This window comes from Strix uralensis, chromosome 26, assembly GCF_047716275.1.
Source record: "Strix uralensis isolate ZFMK-TIS-50842 chromosome 26, bStrUra1, whole genome shotgun sequence".
In the NCBI taxonomy this organism is placed as follows: Eukaryota; Metazoa; Chordata; class Aves; order Strigiformes; family Strigidae; genus Strix; species Strix uralensis.
The window spans coordinates 4,332,748-4,359,012 of record NC_133997.1 but is presented as its reverse complement, the minus strand read 5'-3'; the positions used below and the strand labels follow the sequence as shown (position 1 = coordinate 4,359,012).

General features: G+C 41.8%; 1 protein-coding gene across 1 annotated transcript in view; it reads left to right on the top strand.

Annotated features, from left to right (window-relative positions):
- The first annotated feature begins 17,738 nt into the window (after window positions 1-17,738).
- CLMP (CXADR like cell adhesion molecule) overlaps window positions 17,739-26,265 on the top strand; it is a 43,723-nt gene continuing 35,196 nt past the window's right edge. The window contains exon 1 of the mRNA XM_074851225.1: window positions 17,739-18,115. Within this exon, the coding sequence (XP_074707326.1) occupies window positions 18,088-18,115 (28 nt within the window). The 5' untranslated portion in view covers window positions 17,739-18,087. The remainder of the gene's footprint in view (window positions 18,116-26,265) is intronic.

Sequence of the window (26,265 nt, the reverse complement as noted above, 5' to 3'; positions counted from 1 at the left end):
TTTCCAGCCTCACCCAGACCAGTTTCACACAGCTCACGGTTCTTCCCACCCAAACACACTAGGTGGCACCGTTACTAAAAGAATAAGAGCCTGGAAATTCATTATTTCACAAGACATTAACCAATAGTCAAATACGAAAACCTGAGCTTTCACTGAAGTTGGAAACTGCTTTTTCATGAAACACAGTAGCTTTTTAATACCAAGTTTTCCCTTAGCCCAAAACTAGGAAATAAAAAGTCAAGACAGTAGCTGTTCTGCATTCGTAGAGCACGTGCTGTCCACAGGCACAGCTCTGAGTGAGGCTCTTCAGTGCTCCTGTAACTCAAATACCATCCAACTGCCCCCTTTGAGGGACAGCATGAGACATGGAGGCTTGCTTCAGTATAATTTTAAGTTTTAACAACATCTACTGTCTGGTCTCTACTTTTAATAAACCTGTCTGTCATGCCCTAGAGCTTTCATCCTGCTGTGCATCTCCTCTCCAGTCCTGATTTTCCTAACAATAACATCAACAGAAGCCCTCTCAGTTTCATTGGTTTTGACATATGCCTCAATATTTAATGACTGGAATAGACCACTGTCTTCCTTCTCCATGTCCCTTGTTCCATTTCAAGTTCCAAGTCTGAGATTTTTTCCTATTCCACCTTCAAATGATAATATGCTCTGATTTTCTGTTAACATGCTGTGGCCAGCAACTGCTGAGAAACGTTGCATTTCTCTATACTCAATGATATATGTATACTTCTTAGCAAAAAACCATAATAGTATTTTTTCCCTTTTTCATGGTAGCAGTTTAACAAATGCTCCTAAAACAATGTTAATACCTGCAGTATACAGTTTGTGGGTATCTAATGTAGGCAAAAATTACACCTGTTACAAACCATGAGATAAGGGTCACAGTTGGAAGCCTACGTTCTTGAAGCAGGCTATAGAATGGAGTAGCACATCTAGTTATGGTGGAAGATCCACAGGTAGACACATACCATGTTAGCCCATCTTAACTCCAGAACACAGTGTAGCCATGATGATACCACCTTTCAACCAACTCACATCTTCAAGACCTTCAGGTGATGCAAAGCTGAAATCAAAGTGTTAAAATCAGTCCTTGTCTTCACCTCACTCGTCTGAGCCCAGGGTGCAAGTGGTACCTACTTAGATGATTTCCCCATCAATACTACACGAAAGGAACAAAACAGGAAAAAATGTATCCCTAAGAAAACTGTCTTACCATTACATAAGTTGGAAACTGCCTTATTTTTTTCCCAGCTCCACTGGATATTGATAGCCAGGCTGAACAATTTTTAGCATTTCCTGCAGAGCATGAAAGCTGCAGGAATCATGGGTTCTGCTGCTAAAGATCATTCTGTCCTTCTCCAAGATCATTGTAATTGATGTGACAGAGGAGAATCTGAAGCAAGGTGACATTTTCTACTTCACTGTGCAAAACACAAAGTAGGAGTAGGTTGCATTCCCAAACTACCAGCAATCACAAGCATCTTGCTAACTGAAGGAAAAAATTTACAGACAAATACCACGCTCTATATGGTGTACATGCACATGCACAAAAGGCAGAATCCCTCTGAAAGATGGTGGATATGCCTTCCTGCCAGAGGAATGACTAATAACAGGCCCAAAATTTATTCAGATTTTTCCCACACAAGTCAAGTTTCTATTCTTTAAACACTAAACCCACGAAAGGTTTCCCTCATCTCATGTCCTCCCCCTGAAAGCAAGGCAGGCTATGAACCCCTCCAGTGCATTGTTCTCATTTCTCCCTATTTTCCAGTTTAGGAGGGGCTTTTCCCTGAGCTCCTCTAGAAAAGGAGGGTCCCTTGACAGGCCAAAACTCTGCTCCATGAGAATACCCCATGTACCCATCACAAGGAGTTTGCTCTGTAAACACTAATGGGGTAAGAAACATGAAATTATAATCCTCCTTTCAGATGGGCAACCTAGGCATTGAGAGATCAAGCAAATACCTCCACATTACCCACAACTTCTGTAGTAGAGCCAGGAAATGAACACTGATTGCAGGAGTCCCAAGACTACTGCCCTTCTCCCAAGAATTACCTGTCACTTTTCACCAGACACCTAGATGTACACTCATAGCAAAAGTGAGCTAATGCCAAGAGAGATGCACCTGGCTAACAGCAGCTTCTAGTTCTGTTCTCATACCAAACCAAGCAAACAGAACAGTAGAAGCAAATGGGAGAAAACCTTTCCCTCTGGCCTAAATTAGAGAGAACTTGTAAAAACTGGGAATTCTAATTAAAGCAAGCAACAGAACATAACAATATTCTCAGGTGATACTGGTTAGCATGGAATTTATGCCACATTAATGAGTGACTTCCACTGCAATTCTTAAATTCACGATCTGTTCAACAACAAAGTTCTGGAACAGAAAGCAATTTCAGCTCTTTTACCTTTCACTATAACCACCCAGCTCTTCTAGAAAATGAAGGCGGAGGTGTCTGGTTACAACAATGCATCCTCACTGTTCCTGCAATTTGTTGCTCCATCTGACCGTACAGCTTACACCAATTAACATACAGTCATCAAGATTCCAACACAGAAGCTACGCAAAACCAGGAATGTTGATAGGCATCTGCCCAGTTAGAGGCACTAATCCTAACAGAACATGATCTGAATTATTCATTAAGCAACATCTTTCTTTCCTTTTTGCAGTTAGACATTGAAAAAAACACAGTATTTGTAACAACTTCCATATCTGCCCCAAACATATTTTTCCTTTTAGCAGGGTTCTAGTTCCGTTCAGTAGAGTGTGGAACTTCTGCATTCAGACGTCAAGGGACAGCTCCCAAAAGGTCCATATAGCCATGCCAGAAGCATGCAGGCCCAAAAGACTCCACAAGCGTCACAGAATCCTGTTCTTGAGGTGCACATCCAGCCTGAAGTTCACATCACAACATTGACATCACACTTTTGATCAGCAGATGAAACATTCCAGTTAATCTCCTGTCTTCCTTCTCTATTACATAACTGCTCCGACCTCCTTTCCTCCCTTCAGACAGCCACTGTAGTGAGGTCATGTCAAATCTACTGTCAAATTATTCTGAGGAATGGATACATTGAGGGCTGCAGAGCTGTCAATCTAGAACTTTGAATGAACATCCCCTTTCATCAATCAACAGAACAAGCAACAAATCACTTTAACCTTGATAGCACAAAGAGTCTACATTGTATAGCTAGTCTTTGATCCTCTAAGATGAGGAATATTTGCTGCTTTCTCCACATCAACCTTTCCACCCCTCAGTGTTCCCTCCCAACCCTGTCACCCACAGTCTAAGGGGGAAAATAATTTCACTTCACAGTAACGGGACATTCTGGGAAGCAGTAAGGGCTCCTTGCAAAGAGGATGAAAGGAAGGACACAGACTGCTGTCCTTGACACTGAGTTGGATTTCATGTATGCTGTGGGAAATAGCACCAATTTCAGACACTGATGCAGCTGTTGCTCCCCAACCTTTAAGTGCTCCGCATTCCTACTTGAACTCATTGAAGTGAGGCAAGGTAAGGGCCAACTCACAGCCAACACTTCAGTATCAGCAAAGCCTTCACTTACAAGTGACTGAAAACACACGACAGGGAAAGGAAGAGTGACCTGGATAAACAGAGAAGGTACCATCACATTAATTATTGCTTGCACAGGAGAAAGTTGTTTCAGCAGAAGGACATAGCTAGGCCCCTACCACACACTACGATGTGCTTCCTAGCATCTGCTGGGCATCAGCTTTTCTTGCAACCTTTCTCTGCCTATCCAGTCCAGCAGAGTAACTGTGGGTAGAACCCAAAGTAACATTCTTGCTCCCACTCCCCTTCTGAAGCTCGGGCAAAACCAGAGGATTAATAACTCCAGTTATTCAGTAAAGTGATCAAAATCCTCCTGCCAAACAAAAGGTGGTGGTGCAGGAAAAGCTGAGTCAAACAGCCACCCTATGTGTGATAGAAAAGTTGGTGCCAAAACTGATGGAAATATCCTTTTGTCTGAAAGACCAAGGTCACTTCTATTTAAACTCCATACTCATGTCAGGCAAGGGTTAGAACATGGCCTGCTCCATCTGTTAGCAAAACCAGAAATACGCCTCTTCAGGCAACTATAGCAGTATCAGTGATCAAGTGTCCCCTTTTCCCAGAAAATGAAATTCTCTGTGAATTATCTGTTTTAATTCTCGCTGTGAAGAATGGGATACAGCATAAGAGAAAAGCTACATCTGCATACTTTTCAATGCCAGAACTTGCTTCCCCCAAGAGACAGACCACCCAGCATCCCCCTGCTCAGAGACAGGGGGGCACGAGTTCCAACAATTTATGTTCCAAAGAGCTTTTGCTTTATCTCCCAGACATGTTTTGTCTTCAGTGCCAGACACATAATGTACTTATGAAAGATATTTACATTTTGAAAGCATTTCCATTAACTGGGTTTTCTTTTTTCCTTGCTTTTTGAAGGTCAGTAATAAATAATTCAGAGCTACGTACTGAAGGAACATGCAAAGCTCAACTTTTTACATACACTATAGTTAAAGGACCAATTTTCCATCAACAGAGAATCATAGATGTGGTTATCTGTGTGCTATTACATACAGTGTGTAAATCTAAGCACAGGAATAATGCAAGCCTAAGTACAAAAACACATGAGGTACTTCAAGGAATTCAGTAGCAGTAATGCTACTTTATCCTGTAACACAAGAATATGTTGATAGGCCATCTTATCTAAATGCTTATAACTAAGCATACAGTGACTCACATTGAAGCCTAAGACTGTTTATGCTTTTGGAAATTTCACAGAAGCGATGACATGGGATGCTAGATAAAACATTGAGCCATATACTTGTACGAAGCAGTACTGAGTCATCAATAGACTAGATGAAAAGAGTAGGTTTTTATCTTCCAGTTTCCCCAGCTCCATTGAGTTAAAATAGCTTATTTTTTCAACCATCAAACATTGGGAGGCAGTTACAGCCTCTGGCTCAAGGAATCTCCAAATTGCTCTTTGTAAAACATCAGAGTGATGCAAAGGAGAAGGTCATACTGTGCTTGCCTGCTGCTTCTACTCACCCACTAAGCTCTTACTATGAACCAGCATCACACAGAATACTGCTATTTCTGGACTTGTGCTCTGATCAAGTACAATTGTTCTATTCTTTAGATTTTATATTCCACTAGGCAGGGAGAATATTCTTGTGCATGACTACAACCACAACTAAGACAGGACTAATAACCTTGCAGTAGTGGAATAGGATATGGTACAATGATGGAAGCTTCAGAAATATTACCCTCACTCTTCACCTGAAGGTTTCTACCACCTTGTGAGCTCTCAACTAGCAGCTGTGCTCTTGGGCTGAGGCTGGGTGGGTGTATAACTAAAAACCTTTTATGTTTGGGCCGCTGTCAAAGTAATAGCATGTCTCACATTGCTATTACTGGACAACCTGTTTATGGAGACTTGTTAATTTTCACACTAACACATTGGCAACTTGTTTAAAAGTTCACTAAAAACATTTAGCACAAAAGCAACAAAACACATTTCTCCAAGAGGAAAGAACTAGTTTTTTTTCTTCCTCCTCCAATTCTAACTTCTTATCCTCAGGTTACCAAACTTAGAGGAAATAATTATTATTCTAGCCAGAGAAGGGGAGTTAAAGCTCATACAGCTAGCTGCAATATATCTGATGAAAGTCTTTTCCTTCGAAAGGGGCCCATACCACTGAAATCTGAAGGTTTCACAGCAATATTAACTGTGTCAATTACTTAATTTCTGTCCACCAACAAGATGTGAGGGACAGAGGGCTAGAAATAAAAATATCTGAACATTTAATTCCAGAAGGCAAGGTATTTCATCCTCACTTTTTCTGATTTCATTTAAACCATCACACTGACTTTAAACAGCAAAATGTCAAAGTGATATCACTAAATATTACTGTAAGAAAATTAATTCAACTTTCAGTTTGCACTGGATATTAGCTGCTTGTTTCCATGCAGCATTATTTTTTTCTTTTAACATGGCCATTGATCATGGAATGGGAATCCTAGGCTAAGAATACCTCACTAAGAAAGCTCACTTGCATAGCTAGCTGAGACTAGAGGTTGAAGCAGAAAAGTTTATTTAATGAAGTATTTCAGGCTTTAGTTTTCAAGCAATATAAACTGAAGGCAAAAAATTAAGTGTAGCAGGTTCTGATAGCTCACTCAGAGCACATGAAACAGATTGGTCTCATTGTCAGGCAGCAAAGCTTCCCATTCTTGTTTCCTCTCACACTCTTGTATGACTCCACCCCATTGCATATCTGAAAAACATTCCCAATAAACCCAACCAGGATTAGTCTGACATTCCACGAAGGCAATACATCTGTATTTGTTAACACAAGTCCTTCATTCAGAGGCCTAGTTGAGCCATCATATTCACTGAAAGCATTCTTCTGTTTCACTAATCTGAATATGAAAGTGTCCAAAAGAAAGTTGGTCCATTTAGTTCCCATCCAGATGCAAGCATCTGTTAAGGTATTGTACACACAATTCCCCTAGCTGCAAACTGGTTATACACAAAGCAGTTTCCTCCAAGCAATCAATACACAGTAGCCTTCCTATCTATGGAGCCCAGACAGATTCTAGGTTGCACGGCTCAGGCTAGCATACCTCAAGTCAAAGGTTTAATATTTGATTTTACTTTATTCTTCTAAGAAAGCACTAGTGGGACATGGGGAGGGAAGAGGACTGCCTCTCAGGTGGGAATTTGCATACTCCAAAGTTGCTGTCTGAACACTGTTAAGCATGACATGGTTTAAACACCAGCTTAATACAGAGGTTCCCAAGCACTGAATGTCTCCCATCACAATCTAAACTGTGCTGCATACCCTTGCAATCAGTGGCCTAAGAGTATGTATAACCACCACCATGCAACAGACACAGTAACTGGTTAAAGCACTTTATCTTCATTTCATGCCTCAAGACTGTATCTTACCCAAGTCAGTCTGCAGGGTTGATTAATTCCATGAAATTTATTGCCATGACAAAAGACACAAGTGTTGCCCAAGACAGATCTGTCATGTATCTGTTAGAAGCAGGAAATGAGTCACCTAAATTTGGAATCTACTTTCTTGTAGCATCTGTTCCTCATCTGATGGTAGACTACTAAATAGCATGAAACTGAGAATTAGCTTACATACAGGATACACATATTTGAATCTAATACAAAAGGTGCAGCTGGTAACCCAGGAGGGGTTAGCCAAAGGACCTGACTGGTGAGCAGTTTTCTCCATGTCTACTTGAATGACAAGAGAAGGAAAATCCTCTTCTGAGTTCAGTGTTTTGGCAAAGGCACAGTATTCTGAGTGACTAAACCAGCATGCAAGTGAACATCTTCAGCTGACTAGTGGTGTACAACTGAGATTTCTCCCCCACACCGCTTCTCCGAGCTGAAGAATTTCCATTTCTACCTTTAACCTCTGTCCTTCTCCCTCCCCTGCACCTTTTAAAAATATTTTGTATTTTAAGTTAGTTGCACAAATTCAGTTTGGAGCTTTTCCAGGTTGGAGCCTTCAAGTCCCTGTCAGCAGAAGCCTGTGAGTTAAGAGAAAGAAATTTGCAAAAATCTGACACCTGCCACTTTCCATTGAGCTTTGGGTGGAAAATGTCCCCGGCCTCTTCCATTTTTAATGTCAGACTCAGCCTGGCGGAAAAGATTACCTCCAGGTAAAGTCATTCAGAACAGGAGTTTGTCTGCCAAGCTCCTCCTCTTTCACCACTCCACTGATGTACCAGAACAGCCATGTGTGCTTAGGCTGAGCATCACTTTCAGCAGGAACCTTCTATAGGGGAGGTGCACACAGCCTGCACAGGCAGAATTGCTGCCTCTCAGATCATATTTGTGAGGCTAGGACTCTAATGACATCCTGATGAGATTCTCCTCTTCAGGAACAGAGCAGGCTGTCCCCTTTGCAATTCTTTCACAACAACCACCAGCTCATTTCAAGGGCTGAAAGAGATGCCAGAAGTTAGCAGTGTGGCAACCTCCAGCTTCCCAGATACTTAGCAAATGCCCTTACTGGTCTTTGAGAGGAGAATCTCAGCTGGAAGAATTCAGTTTTATTCCAAACCCTATAGGAATATGTATTTTAGCTCTTCCCAGCCCAGGCTACATCTGTACTAAGTGAACAGCCTCTTCCTGTGCTATATAAGCACTTCCAGAGCATTTCTGTGCTGCAAATAGAAAACAGGCATGTAAGGAGTTAGAGTTTACTTGAGCCAGAAAACTAAAACTATACATTTGTATGGAGGTTGGTCAGCTTTAATACATTTGGATTAGAAGTGAATCACATTGAAACACTGGGATTCCCACCCAGTTCCCTCTCAGAGACCGAGATCTCTAACCCAGCAGAGGTACTGCATGGAAGAACTGACAGACCAGCATTCCTCTTTAGGAAGGGACTAAACACAGAATCAGCAAGGGAGTACCACCGATCTACAATGGTACAGCTCTTCATACAAGCAGACAATCCCAAATAAAAATAATACTGCCTTTCAGGTGATGCGTTTCAGATTAGAACTCAAGCAGTAGCCTGTAGGCTGCCAAAATCTTAAGTAAATGGCCAATGAGAGCAAGATTTTACCAGATACCAAAGCAGCTAGATAGGCCTCATCTTTTTAATAGTACTAGACTAATTATTTTTTAAAAAACCCTTGATCCTTCTGGAAATATAGGATTGAAGTTCTGCTGCAGTTACCATCCCTTACAGTATACTGAAAATCCACCAGCTTGCTCTGCTTCCTTCCCTACATAGGCTTATTGGGGAACCTGCATTCCTGATATTCCTCCAGGACCTCTCCAGCCTGAAGTCAGGGCATTCAAACCTGCCAGCCAGCGCTTTCAGACACTGAGGTGCCCATGGAGAGGGTGTAGGGAAGTCTTACACAGCTGCTCACCCCACACTGAGCTTAATGGGTTCCTTTAGTGCAAAGTACTTTTTTTAAAATCAAATCCTCAGAAACTTGCTTCAAATGTCATTTTGAGCTGAATATTATAACCTGAATGATCTGAAATAGAATGAAATAAAAGCAGAAGAGATGTCATTCTTTCCTCACTAATGTCATAAGATACTGATGCTCTTTATTTATTGATGGAGTGCTCTCACTCCAACCTAGCAATCTCAACATCTTCATGAATATTTCTATGCACACAGGAAGGAGATTCTTCTGCTTCTCTCCTTGCTGCTGAGACCATGAAAACTGGTTTCCTTAGAGATGCTAAGTTATTGTAATTCCACTATCAAGAAACCTGAGCAAACCCATCTTGTCTGTCCACTCTCCTTAAACTAGAACTCCTTGTAATCAACACAAATCCAATTTCAAGTATCCAGGAATACCTTTTATAGATTACTCATTTAATAACATGATTAATTCACAGCATAGTACATGTGTGGTAAGCCTTTTCCAAATACTTAAACCCCATGCCATCTCCCAAGAATAGTGACAGTAGGTGGAAGAAAGTGAAGAATAGAACAATAACTGTACACTGAAATTTATCAGACCCACATTAAGAAGCAAAGAAAGACTCCATCGGAACTTGATCCATCCTGGATGGAGTCAGTCCAGCACACCGATCTTAACATCTATATAAAGAATTCCAACAGGAACCAGGCTGTAATACCTCAGAGGAGATGAAAAGAGAAATACATGTCAGAATAGATGTTCTTGTTAAATAACAGGAGACAGGAGCCTTACTTCACTTCAGCAAGCTAAGGCAGGGGTCAAGAGACAGGTTCTGAAGTACTGTCTCCTGTGAGACAAGCAATTGCTGCCTCATGTACTGGCCAGAGCAGTTATCAAATTACTCCCATTATCCATGGTCCTGATTCTTCCAGGCTGCCCACTGATGCCCAAACAATTTGACTATCACTGAGACCACCAGACAAGAACATGAGACCATGAGGAAAGAGTCAAGGGATTTCCTGAATTAGTCTGCAGCATTCACTGCCTTTATTTCACCCAGTCACAACCAGATAACAAAGGCAGAACTGTAAAAGGAACTTTTAAGAACACTGTCTGCACTGGCATCATAGGTTCCCATGGCCTTGTGTCCCTTGTCCACGTTCAAGTTCCTATCATTTCTCAAAAGTCCTTTGGACTTAAACAGTCAGAAACAGTCAGAAAAGGTTTAGCAACTGAGCAGTAAACCTTTGAGTGTCTTTCAGCCATACAGACTCAGTGTCACAGCCTCAGTGACCACACTGGCATGTTAATAGGAGCTGAAAGACCAGGTCTTGGAACCTTCACTCCTTACTGCTCACATTGAACGAGCAAGATACATTAAAATATTCTCTTAGATGGCATTACTTAAACATAAGCTCACAAGACATTTGCCTCAAGCAAACTGCAACAAAAAAGCTGAGCAATTATGTAGCTCATATATGCATGAGTGTACAACAACATGTTTGCACATGTAAGTGTGCCCCAGCAAGTTCACAAGCTTCAACATTTTTTTGAAGCATATGGACACACAGGGCACAAACCCAAACCCATTAAGGGTCCATACTAAAAAGCCAACATTTTGTAATTGACAGCCATTTTTGAGCAGGCTGGAGGCCTCCCATTTCAGGCCATCAGCACATGACTGTTCTTAAAAATCAGAACCATCAGTTCTCCTGGGTCAGGCACCCAAAAGTCTCAGAGATTTAATGAAATCTTGAGAAGCACCTCAGGTTACCTACACAGAGATTTGCCTTGCTTTATTTATTAGTGCAACAGTACACTAAATCAGTTTGTAGTAATTAAATTTAACAGTTACATATAGTGTTAAGCAGCATGATGCAATACAGTCTACAGCAGCAACTTAGACAAGTTCAACTACATTAGTAACCGGTGCAATAAAGCTGTCATCAAATAAAGCAATCCTTGTATGTAGGATTGCACAGAGAATTTAGTGACATACAGAGAAAGTACCCGCAATGTAGCCTCAGATGCAACAAGACCAAGTCCTCTAAAGCAAGCCCAGAGAGAACATTCTACCTAGAAAAGAAAACTCTGTTCACTCTCCAGACATTCTGTCAGAGCAATGTAGGCATTGTTTAACTGTCCTGGAAACTGTATTAAGTCTTAACCATCTGTAAGTAAGTAGGAATGAGACATCAAGTTCAAGACACCAAGATAAAAGGAGGCTGAGAAATTCACTGACACCACATTTCCTAGTTGGAACCAGCAGCAAGTTGGCCCAATTATGGTACTGTGGCACACAGTTACTGCAGGAGTCCTGTTACACTTGCATTAGAATATTTAAACACCAGGACAGCAAGTCCAGAGATCAAGCTTCATGACCAAAAGTTGGTACTTACTAAACATAGGAAGTCACCTCTAATTCAGTGATACTCAATGACAAATTCCTTTTGATTCAAAGGGACATTTTCAGGTTTAGCATCTCTTCAGCACCCCAACCTCCATCCACTCTTAGCAGACTGTCAGATACAGTCCACTTAAGCCAGAGGTATCAACAAACAGAGGTTGCACAAGGGCTGCTTTCTACAAGGGCTTTTAAGTCAAACAATAGGTATAGAAACATTCATATGCCGTTATAGCCATGGAATCGCAGGATTTAGCCATGTTTTGTCTGTTCCAGGCAGTATGGCTCACCGTGATTTGTTTCCTGTTAAAAACATGGATAAACAAATAAGCAGCTTTAATTTATCACCACATGCACTGAGAATGAGTTGGGTTACACATGTGGAATTTTTCACCTGGTAGTTAATGTCTGAAGAAATTTAATGTCCTGCTAGGCAAGTCATTCACTGCCACACAGCACATTTATAAGTTTTTTCCTGATTTTTTTCCCCATTTTGTAGCCAGATCTAGCCAGATTAACTCCAGTAAAAGCAGCAATGGATTAATAATAAGAGCTATTTTCTTTAAGTGCCCAATCGATGAATAACACATGGCTGTCTAAGCAGAATACCTGGTGGTACTCATACTGCAGGCAAAGGGTAGCATTTGAATGCCAGTTATGATGACTCAAACATGCAAACAGATGTGAAATATCTTACATTTCAGGTCACCTTAAAACACACTCCACACATTTGAGCCTGTCAGCACAGTTGCACACTGCGCAATATTGATACAACAGCTGAATGGCATGAACAAAATATTTCAACAATGTGTTCAAGCAACTCCATCCAAGAGAGGAAAATATGCCAGTCTTACTCAATAAGATCAAGACAGCCATGAACAGTCATTAAAACTAGATATTGAGCAATTTCAATAAAAACATGCATAATAAACATTCCCAAAATTGACTCTGAGGAACTAGATGCTCAGCACAGCACTGGCAAACAAGGAATTTGTCCTAATAGCTTTGTAAATGTTTCTTGCAACGCTGGATACCTAATGAAATTATCTAGTCATTCTAGCCACTGAGATTAGAAAACGTGACTGCTAAGAAAGAAAATACAACTCAAGTGCAACAATTGTAAAGCAAAGGAAGAAACAGATTTCATCTAACCAAACTACCTATAACCTACAAACAGGCAACCTTGATCTTACACTGATGAAGTGCTTAAAAGCAGGTTCTAAGCATCTCAAAGAATCCTTTTGCATTGTATTTATAGAGAGGTAAACTGAGGCACAATTTAAAAGCTTGTATCTCAAAGACCAGACAAAAGAAGCAGAACAGAATCCAGGACCACAGGTGCTCAAATGCCACACAATCATCCTCATAGCAGTCCATCATGCCATTACAGTTATTGCTTTATATGGGCTATCCTTGAATAAATCAGCTCTTCAGTTTCTCCGCATACTCTAAGGGAACTTTGTATTAGTGAAGACTAAAACAAAGCTCCAGGGACAGAATGTTTCTGCCTGGCCCTGGTTTGCAACAGAGCAGCTGCCATTCAAAACCACATTACCCCCATGTCATTTTCACTTCACAGTATTTTTTTTTTTTAACATTGACCTAGAAAAAAAAAGTTTAAAAATGAGCCCACAAGTCTCCACTAACCATTTTTACTTCAGCCTTCCCCCGCCACGCTAGGTCATTGTAACAGTGTGTGGGGTTAGTACAGCCACTAAGCAGTTGAGTGAAGTTTTCAAATTTGTTTTCTATGGCTGTGTAAACAGCCACTGCACAGCAAAAACTCCTGCCCACTTCCAACTTGAATTGGGTCAACAGTTCAGTTTGATGCATGCCATGGTCCCTAATGACAAGGTTAATAGGTGAGAGAGAAATTTCTAAGATACAAGCTGTTTCTTTGCCTTCTCTGGTTTGATACAAATATTTCCTTTTCCTTAGGGTCACAGAAGATCTTAGTTGTTAAACACTGCTGCTAACAAACTGATGACTGCTGTAAAAGAGCAGAAGCAAAGATAGCAGCTATGTGGAAATCACACAGAGCAACTATTTCCACATGGAAATGATCTGCTGGATCCTCCTCTCCCCTTCTCTGAGGCTGAAGAAATGAGAAGTACAAGAGGTCGGGACTGTGGCTGGGGACTTGCAGTTTCAGTCTCAGCATGGTATTCCCCTGCCTGTTATCTTATCTAAAGCTTTTGTTGTTAATGAAAAGAAGCCTTGTAGGTTTTGATTTGGTTTGCCTTCTCCTATAAAATCAATAGTATGATGTAAGTAGTTTATGTTGTACTTAGTTCTTAACCATTGTAACAACATAAAGTTAATAAAGACTAAAATTGTTGGGTTTGTGTGTGAGGAACTCTTTTTGTTCCTTGAAGAGTACAGTTACAGACTGATGTAAGACGTATGCAGAGTACAGTTATAGTCTTATGTAAAAATGAGGCTATCCAAAAAAGTACTAAGAGTATTTTTCTGTAAAACAAACTTAAAAATAAATGTTGGAGTAACAAGCTGTGCAGACTGTCAAACTAGCTAGAGCTTCAAGGAGGTTTTTGCTTGGTTGTTCTTTGCTCAGAGATACATTTACTGACATTGTGAGTGCAAAGGCTTGTTGAAGTGAGATTTTTTACTAATACTAAATGACTAATAGTGCTTTTACGATCAATTATTGAAGACTACTTGAGAGATGAGAGCTTCTTAAACAATAACTTGTTTATAAGTTAATATCTGAGTCCTGCTGTAGTATAAAGCAGCTTTTCCACCAGCAGCTTATTGTGAAAAGACATCTGTGAAGGGTTTTATTTTCTACCCCAATATTTCTTGTTTGTTCTGAGTTTTTTTTGTTCAGAGACTGGTTTGTGTGGTTTGCCTTTTCTTTGTCCCAGTAGTTTTTGTGCCTTTTTCAGTTGCAAATCCATAAGCTGAACAGAACATGGTTTTGCTCAGATTCAGAGTGCTCATCTGGCTGTTCTGGTGGATGAACCCTGTTCTTCCACTGGCTGTATCAATAAGCCACTTAAATAATTTAAATTGCGTGAGTTAAGTTTATATGGGGCGTCTCAGAGAACAGACTTAATAAAGAATCAACACGAGAAGGTAGCTGAGTAGCAATAGTCTGTGTTACTGTTACAGAATAACAGTTCTGGAGGAAAATAGTGCTTCTGGCTGTGTTTTGGATGATGGGGGTGTTAGAGGTGCTGTTGCTGGGGATATGTAGCACTACTTGGTGTTGAGAAGATTGTGTGCTGCTCTGCAGCAATGGGGGCAGCTGCACCTCAAGGGCGGAGGGAGAGCAAGGTGAAAGGAATAGTAGGATACAAAAAAAATGTCCCCCCACATGCTTCTAGCTGAGGTGCAGGAACAAGCTAACAAGTGCTGGGCAGGCTCTTGGGACATGTAGATTTAAGGGAGTATGTTTTCCTGAAAGGAGTTACTCATGCAAATATGGAAGGGGCTGAAACTGAGACAGCAATAGGAAAGGCCACAAAAAAGGCTGGTCTGTGGCCCATGAGGGGCCCATGAGGATACCTACAGATGTTTGTACACAGGTATTTTAATCTGAACCTACCCTGGACTTAAAAGTCGGCGCCTGTCAGTAGCAGTACAGGAACCCTGAAAAATGAACTCAGTTTATAAATGTTTTTAATGAAAGCTTTTTCCTTAATGCTTGTGATATCAAACATCAGTTTCTCTCTCTCTCACCATTCTCCCTGCTGAGAACTGCATGATAGGTATCTCCCCCGCTGTGCTAGCATTGTATAGTACCAGGTGAAAGCATTCGCAAGCCTGCTAGAAGAATTTGCTCTTTCTGGGAAAATAATGTGCTGCAGATAGGACCTATTCCCCCAAATACAATCAGCAAAGGTCTTGGGAGGAAGTGCTGGTGTCAGTGGCATGGGTGTCCTTATATGTATTTACACCAGCCCTTACCAGCCTCTTGCTGGAACTGCTAGGCAAACAAGGGAGCTGCCCTTGCCATAACAGGTATGAACACCAGAGGGAGAATCCCCACGGAACCCCAAAGCATAACTTGCTCTTGAGGAGCTTCCTGAAGGGGCTGAATGTGAGAACAGGCTGTGGAATGACTTGTCCAAGATGATGATGAAGAGGAGATTTTGCATGCATGGCCTCCTCTTTCATTCTCCGCATCCCCCTCCTCCGTGTACGTCCCTCAAACACCCCAGCTCTGTGGAGTTCAGTGCAGGGTGACAAGACTTCTCTCTGTCTTGGTTTCTGATGCATTGATTCTGTAAAAGCAAAGCAGCATGCTGGGTATTTACAGCAGAGCTTGGGACATTTTCTGTCAGCCTCGTAATGCATAGAGACAAGCTCGGTGCTGCTTGGCTTCTGGGGAGCGGGGGAAGGGATTAAATGCACTTTTCTCCATTGATTTGTGTCCTGCACTGAAAATCGATGAAGTTCTTGCAGATCCACTCAACTGTTTGAAAACCAGCTGTCTCTTTGGTCAAGTGTGTGGGGAAAAGTTCTGAAGGAATTGGCTCTTATGATACGGGCTGATGGGCTAGACAGAGGTGCTCAGTAGGAACTGGTATATTCACCTGATAATGATTGCCTTTGTATCATCAGTCTATACTAGTTGATTATGCTGTTTAAAACATTTTCTCACTGTTAGAGAGAACAGCTGTTTTGGAGAGGAGGAGACAAATGCTGCTTTTGTTTCCATCTGAGGCTGGGAGGGGCAAATTAAACTTTAATGAAGCAGGATGCAGAAGGATAATTTTTATCCATGCTATTTCTCTCTGATGGGAGCTACCTGAATCCAGGGTCTGATTTTGTCCAGGGTAGCAGTGTTTCTGTCTTCTAGTAAATGATTGAAAAGCTTGTGCTGTAATGAATTCCTACAAAGTTTCTAAGTTTTCCTTCCTGAAGAGGGAGAGCAGCATACTATCCCTGATTTTACAAGGGCAGTATATAGAAATTTTGTGTAGGTGGAGTTACACTATAGCTATACTATGTGTAGATGGAGCTAATGAGAGCTTGAAACTGAAGTCTGAGGTCTCAGACCACAGGCTGGCAGCCTTGCATATGGCTTGCTATTTCTTTTAGGTCTTAAAAATACTTCCATTAGTCTTTCTAGGGGAAAGGATTTTTGTTCTGTCTTCCAAAGCTTTCCTTCAGCCTCAAGTTGCACAAGATGGGTAAATTTGTTTGATTTGCTATCAGCTGTGTATGATGGACATTTCTTTGTGAGTATGCCTATATTTAGGAAAAATATTCAATTGCTGCATGTGTAGATGCACCTTAGAAGATGTAAAATAACTAGCTGGGGTCCTGGTGTAGCTGTGGCAACACCCAGACCAAGCACAGGATAGCCACCCAAATGCTTACTCAGCTTCTCAAATGGTTTTACAGCCACTGCAGAGTCTTAGGTAGCCAGTGTTATTCTTCTGTTAATAGCCAAGTAGGCTAGCTGGAAGTGCTGTGCTTTTCTGAAAAGTAGATTTATCTTAGGGCATATGGATATAAAGGTGTAAGCATGAGCTGTACGGGTGTGCAGTGCAACAGAACAGTTGTGGATATGCACACATGCAGAACATCCCTGTTTCCATGGCCTTGCTGTGAGCAGCAAGCTTTAGATATGTTTTACTAAAGAATTATAAAGTTCTGTTTGGCAGGTTCTGCTCAGTAAATGGTAAAAATCATCTTCTGTGAACTCCCTGACACATCTGATCCTTCTTACAGAAACTGAGAGGTTTGTCTTCGCTGCTGTGATGGCATACATGGAGTATCTGAGCTGGCTTTTACCACTTGCTCACTTGTTAACTGCACTATGGTGAAGCTGAAGATGGGCTCTAAGCGTCCCTTGGGCTGCCTTAAAATGGCCTTTGGGAGTGAGTTATAAGTTACATCCCATAGTGGTCACTAAATGTAGACAACCAATTTCTGCTTGATTTGGCTTTTTCTCTCATCAGTGAAGCACATATAAAACATAAAATTAAATTTTAGGGGCTTTCCAGGAATTTTTTCTCTCCCAGAAACTCAAAAAGAAAACCATGAAACAAATGGAGAAAGTATTCTAATAAGAAAAAAAGCTTTAATTCTGCAATTTACTAGCTACAAAAGTGAATAAAGATAACTATACATGCGAGCATGTTTATCATCCTGAAGCATGTGTGCTTTTTTCCAAGAGTCTCTCTCTAGCCCTTGAGTGATGAATCTGATTTTTTTTTTCCATGCTGGATTTTTACTGCCTCCAAACTTAACTGTTTTGACACTAGAAAATCCTTTTCTTTCTCCTTCAAAAGTAAATATATATATTATTGCTAGAAATCAGCTCTACCTCACCCACATGACTGGTCTTCACTATTAATCCCAGCTGATGGTAGGGAGGGGCTCTTCTGGGAGGCAGCCATGTGGTGAACATTGAGCACAGTGTTTTCCCCTGCTTCTCTCCTTTTCAGACAAGCAAAATTGTTCTATGCTGCCGTAGATGTAAACTCCTTGCTGCACTGCCTCCGTCTCTTCTTTTCCAGAAACTCAAGGGCCTGAATTACCGGCCACAGAGATCTAAAAGCTCTGACTGAATCTGGATGGAATATGGACAAGGAGATGAATAGCAGAAGGGAAGAAAGAGTGAAGTTGGTTATTTTTCTGGCACATGGATGCAATTACGCTCAGTGCATTCCAGAGGCGTTCCTTTGAATCCTGTGCAGGTCTGCCTGCCGTTCCTGGGAGAAAGGAAGAAAAAGGGAGGAAAAGTCCCTCTTGCTTCGAGACGGAATGTCTGCACTTTCAATTCTCTTTTTAGGTAGGTGGGCTTTTTTGGTTTTGTTTAGCGTTTTTAATCGAGCTTCCATGTGCCCTCTCTGCATGACTGAAATTCGTTTCTGATGAGCTAGAGAAAGGGATTTGTAAAGAAAAAACTTTTATGGAAAACTCCAATTTCCGTGTTGTTTGGGATATGATGCTTTTCTTGTTGTTTTATTAGCAGGTTGATAGCCAGAGTTCTTTTAATATCTGGATTCATTTTTTAGAAGTGGCTGTTAAAACAGACTCCTTTTGGAATATTATGTTTTTTGTTTAAAGAGGGCAGCGCTTTTAAGCAATGAACTAGTGAGGGGCTTGAACCTCTTCGGCAAAAAAAGAGGTGAACAAAATCTCTTTGTTTCAGGCATAGTGTCAAATTTGTTTAACTCTGTTTTGATTTGCTTGGGCATTTAACATTCAGATTTTAAAATAAAAAGAGGTTATTGTTTCCAATTGATGCCTAAGATGAGAAACAGATGTGTTGAAGTGCAAGAGGGAGGAGTTGAGGGGGAAAAGGATGGGAGAGGGAGATAAAGGGGGAAGGCAAGAAATGGGAAGAAAGAGGGCTGCTGAAAGAAGGGAAAGGAAAGAGGTAGAGGTTGACTTGAATAGGAGAGGAGCAGAGAATGGGAAAGGAGACGTTAAAGGAGAGCAAAGGCAGAAGGGTTGAAGAGAGCTATTTGTTAAAGCCATAGACTATGGAGAAAAGAGTTTGCAGCCCTGAGGTTTTTGAGGGGGCTTGCCTACAAGACTGCCTCAGAAGTCGCCTGGGTTTCTGCATCTCCAGAGGCACTGTAATGTGATGAGTGAGCTTCTGTCTCCATGCTGCTCACCACATCGTGCTGACAGGCACACAGCTTTGAAATCTGCTGTGGCTGGGCAAAGGCTGTGATTCCTGGGTCTTCCTGTTCCCCAGGAACCTGGGTACAGGTGTGAAAAAGTAGGTTGGTCTCTGATTCCCTGGGAAGAGTTGAGCCCCACAGGGTGGTGGACTGATGTGGCTGGGCACAAGTAGAACTGAGTTTTTGGACTGCTATGAAGAAATGTTGCAGGGGACAGCCCTGCCCTGTTCCTTAAGTCTCACTGGCGTGGAACATGGACTAGCCAGATTTCTAGGTGTATGAAAGACAGGCAGTATGTGTAGAGCTGGTGAATAAATTGTAGAAAAGATTTTTTTGCTCTAGGGATTGCTGTTAGCAAAGGTTTTATCTGTAGGAATGTGACAGGGGGCTTGGACATGCTGCAGAATTTGCAGAGGAGTGCAGGCAGTAGCTTGTACCCCCCTGCACATCTTCTCTGGCCATTTGTGTCTCAATATGGTGGAGACAGTGTGTAAAGAAGACTCCGGATGAGACAGCAAGGTTAGAAAGAACAGCTAGGCTTCTGCCAGAGGTGTCTGGGTGGGTCAGCCCTGCAGAAATGGCCAGGAAAACGGCTCTGTGGAAATCAGACAGAAAGGTAAGTTGCTTACCTCACTGATGGAGACAAATGGGAACTGCAGTCTTCGATCCACCAACCCTACTCAGCTGCTGAATAGTCCTGTATGTTGAAGGCTTGGAGCAAAAAGAGTGAGATGTTGCCACAGAAAAGGTGCTTTTGGCTGTAATGTAATGACACCTTAGCTTTGCGTGACTAGTGCTGCTTTTATCTATAAAACACAATGAGCTTTATCGGCATTATTCTTATGTCTTCGGCATTTAGGCATCTCCACTACGCTAGTAACACATAAACACAGAACAAAAGACAGTCCCTGCCCTCAACAGCTTATGCCCTCACCCATGAGTCGACTTTCTCAGCCTCTGTGTGGGTGTTGTCCAAGCACTTGTGAGGATAAGTGGCTTCCCAAAGCCACAGCAAAACCTGGAATGTTTTGTTTCCTGGTACCACGTTAGTCATTGATCTGCCCCTTGTCTTGCCTGTCTTGTCAACAGATAACTTGGTCTTCTGGCTCTGCATTCAGCTTCATTTACCAATATTAGAAGCACGTTCCAGGGAGAAGTAAGGAAGTATTGCGGTTCCCTATTTCTAGATCATCCTGAAAATGAGGTTGGGGAGTCTCATTTGCTAGCTAGAGAAAATCTAATTGATTTTCTGCAGTAAAAAGGTCCAGAAGTGCCAATGATGGCTTGCTTTTCTTGCTGATAAAGTGAAAGACTAGTGTGGAAAAAAAGTTTAGAGAAGCCAAGCAAACTTGAAAGGAAGGTTGCCTGGTTTGGGTCTTCATTATTAAACATACTAATAGCATGGGTAATATATACAGTCCTTGTCTCTTACACTCTTTGCCTCTCTGGGGCAAGTGAACAGTGGTGAGAGGAGACAGGAAACAGGAGCCAATTAGTTTTAAGGAGACTTTTAAAACAAGACAAGATGAAAGCCTTTCTTAAGTGTGGGCAAGAGTGTGACCATGCTTCCGTAGTAAAGGCTGGGTAAATGAAGCAGGAAGGAGTGAGGAGTGGAAGGTGATGCACGCTGAAGTGTGTGCCTACATCTAAGTGTTTGTGATCCAGACTCCCATCTCGGTCCACAGCTGGTCAAAATTGTTTCAAACTTTGGGTAACACACTGCGTTCTTAAAAATCAAGATGGAAATTTCCAAGGGAAATATCTGTGATTCTTCATTTCTGAGTGTAAAAACTTCGTAATAGAATGTTGCATTTCTCAGCCAGTAAAAAACTAGCAAATGCTTTCATTGAAACGTTTTATTGAACTGGTTTACATTTTCAGGTGCTGCAAGTGTCCTTTGCCTTCTTTCACCCCCTCCAAGTCAATTTTGAATATTTTTAATGAGCCTTCCATTAAAGTAAAAAGATCATTTTCTTCTAATCAAATATGCTCAGGTGGGTAATGCTCCTATGCCTGGCTTTGACACTGGTATTACATGCTCTTTCTTGTTGTGGCACGTGTGTGTGCTCTGCCCTTCACAAACCAGTGGCTTCAAGATTCAAAGCAGTAGATGTGTCAAGCCAAATCAGTTGCCCAACCTCCTGGTGTCCTGCTGTTGGCAGTGAACCTTTACATTAGCGTTAGGGGTTGCTCACCACAATACACATCGAGTCTGACTTTCGACTGAACACGGACACGTTCGGTGCGTTAGGATCAGTGTGCTGAACGGGCGTGATGGTGCTAGAGTTGGTGCAGCTGTATTAGCAAAAGTACCTTTTCTACCAATGTAGGAAAGTACCTTTTCTACTGATGTAGCTGAGCTCTGCCCTCTAAGCTCTGAGGTCAGTGACTCTCTTACAGTTCTGTCCCAGGGGTGTACAGCTGCTGCACTGAACACCAAAACTCTGATTGTCTCACTGCACTGGGAAAAAGGTTATGGCGTGGATCCTTCCAGTGCCTGTTGGCATGAGCAATTGGGTCTGACAGCACGCGTTTGCTGAGGTATTCACCAGACTTCTCGCCTGGAAATCTGTGATGATATGGAAGCAGCTCTGCAGCGTTCAGCAGGGGTAGGTCAGCCTGGGGCTGTGCTCTGGTACACCGACTCCAGCCTTTTCTGCTCAAGGAGCACAGGCAACCTGCAGTGTGCCCTATCACATCTCCTTGAGATCCTCCTCCTTAAACCCTTGCAATGCTACACTCCAGCAAAGCCAAGAACCACTGCAGTGTTACTTTAAAAAAAAAAAAAAGGCGCTCCTGCTCCCAGTGAGGTTACTGGGAAGTTTTACATTTTAATGGAGTGCTTCTGCCTGGAACTAGTAAAAAGCAAGGGAGACTCTTTTAAGCAACCTGTAACTAAGCTGGTGGATTTTATATTTCTGCTGATTTTCAAGGTATGTCCTGAATTCCTCAGCAATAACAGTATATAATATACTTGCTATTTCCTAGTTTTCTCATGGCTCCTCTCTTGCCTTTGCCTGTTTCATGGTGTACTTAGAAGCCTGGTAGGACAAGGATTTTGTCCCATGTTTTTACAGCACTTAACAAAAACAAAGCCTTGGCTCAGGAGTGGAGTACAAAAGGAAGAATCTGTAACTGAAAAGGGGGTTTGTGTGTGATTTTTGCTGTGTGGATTTCACCTTCTCTCTGTGTCATTGGATTCTGAAGGAATGCAGGTAACTTCTTGGTGTATTTAGCTCAAAAGACTATTCTCCCAAGGACAGCTTCATATAATTGACAACTCATTTCTGCCCTAAAAACTACAAAAGCAGTCAACAAAATATCAACTGTATGCAAGATACAGTCTGTTACAATAGTGTGAATTCAGTTCTAGGACAGGGCAAAGAGCTCATTAATAGAACACTGCTCTAGGAGTACCTAAGGAAAGGGAGCAAAGGAAAGCAGCATATCCATTTGGTACTCCAGGGGAAATTCAAAGGAGCTAGACATAATTGAGTTGCTATCTGGCAGGATATCAGGGTTAGCACTTCTTGTGAGACACTAAAATTCTTTTAAGGCCAAGGGACGGTTTGCATCAGATATATTCTGTCAAGACACTTGATGAGAAATGGCCTCTTTTTCTCTAGTAGTGCATTGTTTTATATGAAGTAATTTGGATTTGTAGCATCTAAAAAAAAAAAAAAAGTTTATTTTGGGGTTTATTTTTATCCTTTCTGTTTTTTCCATTGTACTGTGAGGAAGAAAAGGAGAAAAAAGGTAACCTTCCAGAGTGAGGAAAAGCAGCATGCCAAAGTTGAGTTGAAATACTGAAAATTAATTCATTTTATAGGAAACCGAGCCAGGGGAGGCAACTTTTCTGAGTTTCCCATGGAAAGCAACTGGTGTTTTGCCTTTGTGCCCACCCCGGACCTTGTCTCCTCCATGTAGAATTAGTGGTCTGTTTCTGTGGGGTACTCTGGCCCACTTCAGAAGCACATTTTGTGTAAGAGCAGCACGAGCTTCCCAGAAATGTCATTGCACAACTGGCTTGGAGATACCCTGATGTTTATCCTCAGGATCACAACAAACGCCCCTGTTTTCCTCAAGGCAAAGACAGGGCTTTATAGGGAATTGAGCAGGTTTGCAATCTGGGATTTGTTTGAGTTTTCAGGAACTGCCTGAAAAGAAATGTAAACAGCCACTCTGACGAAGCCTTGTGTGGTTTTGAAATATCTTTTGTGTGTAAGTGTGCTTGTTACACCAAACTATTTCTGAAGAGAAAGGCGCAGAAAGCAGCTTGCAGCACCCCACTTCTTTGGTACTAGAGACACTTGCAGTCTCTTTAGAAATAATCCCCACAGCCTTAGTCAAGCTATACCTTAGATTTCTAGCTCTGTGTTAGCCGAGGCAGTAGTCTTTGCTTGTGTATCTGTAACGTATTTGATACACTTGCAGAGACAGCTTGGCTCATGTGCACACAACATTGTGCATATCTTGCACGCACGAATATGTTACAAAAGAGGCTCCTTTGGGTGCAGTGGGAACTTGGCGGCGCCCTGTCGAAAAGATGAATGGGTCTTTTTTTTTTTTTTTTTTTTTTTCCCCCCAAAGCTGTTTCTTCATCTGTTTTTAGAAACGGTTAGTTTACAGAAGCAGCCCAGCAAAAAGCCAAGGGTGAAGTTAGGTCACTGAGGTCTGTGAATAGATACTCAAATGACAGGATAGTGGAGGGTGCAGAAATGGCTGTGCAGGAAACACAACAATGGAAAATGTGCAAAGTGATGGAAAGTCAACAGAAGTGAGTAGGGTGAATTTCTATTTTGTTCATCTGTTGGACTCTCTTCTCCCTTCAATCTGCTGCTTCAGTATTGCTGAGTGGAATAAAACAGCCCACCTCTGCCAGCCAAGGGTTCGAACCTTGCCTAAAACATGCTTTTCCTGGGCAGAGTACAGAGAGGGTGTATGCAAGAGTGACTGGGAGAAACCCAGAATAAAGCTGGTCCTTTTTCCCAGAAGCTCACTGTCCAAGTACTATAAAAAGCAGCTGGGCAACGTGAGGAGGATGGGTACTGTCCTGCCTCAGCAAAGCACCATTGCTAGGCTTTCCTCAAGCCACTTTTTCGGTACCTCAGTTTCTTCATGTGACTCATTAGGTAGCTCTGCCTTTTCTTTGCAACAGGACAATGCACTTGTAAGATGCACTGAAGGTGATGAATGTGATAGAAGGTCATGAAACAAGTTCTGTCCTCATCTGCTCCTTTATCTTCTCTAGGAAAAAAGCACTTGGCAGTTGAAACAGGCAAATGTTGTAACTCAGCATTTCTCTTAATGGGCCAGACCCGGATTCCTGATGTCAGAATTGCTGTCCTACAAGAATCAATATACATTACAGTATATTTTCAGCCTGTCTCTTCTCCTGTGTAGCTGACACCCGTTTCTGTGGCTGGAAAATGAGTCTGAAGCCTTAGTGTATGTGACTTGTTCCTGACTGACTAGGTAGAAAGGTTGAAGTTCAGCTTAGTGCCTGCAGTTTAATTGCCTTTGGTAGGAAAAGGTCAGTGGAAATTTTGTTGTGCTTATAATATGCATTGGCAGAAGAGAGGCTGCTCTCCTGGAAAGAGTCTTTTGAAATGGAGCGTGCACAGTTAGAGGCAACTGATGACCATGACTAGTCTGCATTTGGTCTACCCTAATACTGTAGTGTGCTTTGTGATAAGTGTCACACTTATATAAAGCTTTGGGTAACTCAGGCTAGTAGGGCCATTTTGGGTAGAGAAATATATAAAGTCCATCTAACAGAGGAGGAAACTGATGCAGGTGGGTGCATACTGACTAAAGGTAAGGTAGCAGTTATGTGACATGTCTAGAACCCTTGCAGCTCTGACTTAAAGCTGTTTCCCTTTTAATATATCCTCAAACATGGGTAGAAGTAATGATGGGCTGATCATTGACCAACAGCTGAATCCATCAGCTACGTTTTATTAAGCTGAGGTCCTTCAGCTGCCATCTGGAGGGATGACTTCCAAACAATGGGAAGGTTTGATTTATCCTTACTTTCTAATAAAACACTTGATAAAGTATCAATGACTTTTTAGTACCAACGTGCTGAGAAACTCCACTGGTGGTGTGAATGACTGCTGTGTTACTGGAAGAGCCCACAGAACGAAAATTCTGGGCTGTGTGTTCTTAGTCTCTGAATGACTTTGTTCTGCACATGGAAGAGGAAAATCAAGTTTTTCTAGCTAGCCTATACATGTGGAGTACTCACGTGTAGTTAAGGTGTCCATTGTGCTGAGCTGCTTGGCAGAGCAGAACCTGGAGGCCAGCTACACTAAGTGGTAAGTGGGAGTCCCCTGTCCTTCCCTGTGACTTTTCATAGAGGGGAATATTTCTGTGTCTGTCTTAAAGCGTGTACACCAGCATTCACTCAAGAATTGCACTGCTCCTTGTAATGGTTTAACTAGCAGCAGTGGCATAGTAACTCTAACAAGGTTGTATTCTGTCAGTGGAAATGCCTCTCAAAGGCTGCTTTGTAGAGGGAAATGGTGTGCTTCGCTGGAGTGTCTGAAGGTAAGAGAAAAAGCAACAGCTCAGGAAAGCATTAGGGAGTGGTCAGTGCATGGGCTGGGAATCTGGATGCAGTCCCCTGCTTTGTTCTAGATCTTGGCAAGTCATGTTGGTCCCTCTGTAGCTCTTTTTCTGCTGCCTTGCAACTTCTTGGCTATTTAGGCTGTGAATTCTTCTGAGCAGAGACTGTCTTTTCCAATGTGCCTGGATGGCATTTAGTACAAACTGGGCTGGGAAGAGGCCTTTCCAGAACCTGAATGTGAAAAAAAGATGAGTGGCTCCGCTCCCTTCCCCTCTTGTGCCTCAGGAAAACCAACGGAATTAGGTGATTTTCCAGTATTTGGAATATTTGATATGCATGCTGGCTGAGTCTCATAGCTCAGCCTGCTTAGGCTATTTTTTCTTCTTTCTTAAAAGCTTGATAAAATTTGAAAGGTCATAGAAATGTTTAATATAGATATGAGCCTTTATCTCTAAGGTAGGGCTGGAGAGTGCTAGGAAATGGTGGGGTGGTTTTGTGTGTGCATGGGGAAGTCTTTCATATTAACACAGCAAACCTTGAATATTGAACTGAAACAGGCACTTTTTTTTTTTTTTTTTTTAAAAAAAATATTGCAGGGTTTTAACCTTGAAGGCAAATCACTTTATGACTTCATTGTTTAAATTTAGGTTTTGTTTTGCGGGGGGATCGTTAGACTTGAAGCAAAAGCCTTATAGCCCAGGGACTGTCACTTCTGATTACTTCCAGTGACACTTCCAATTA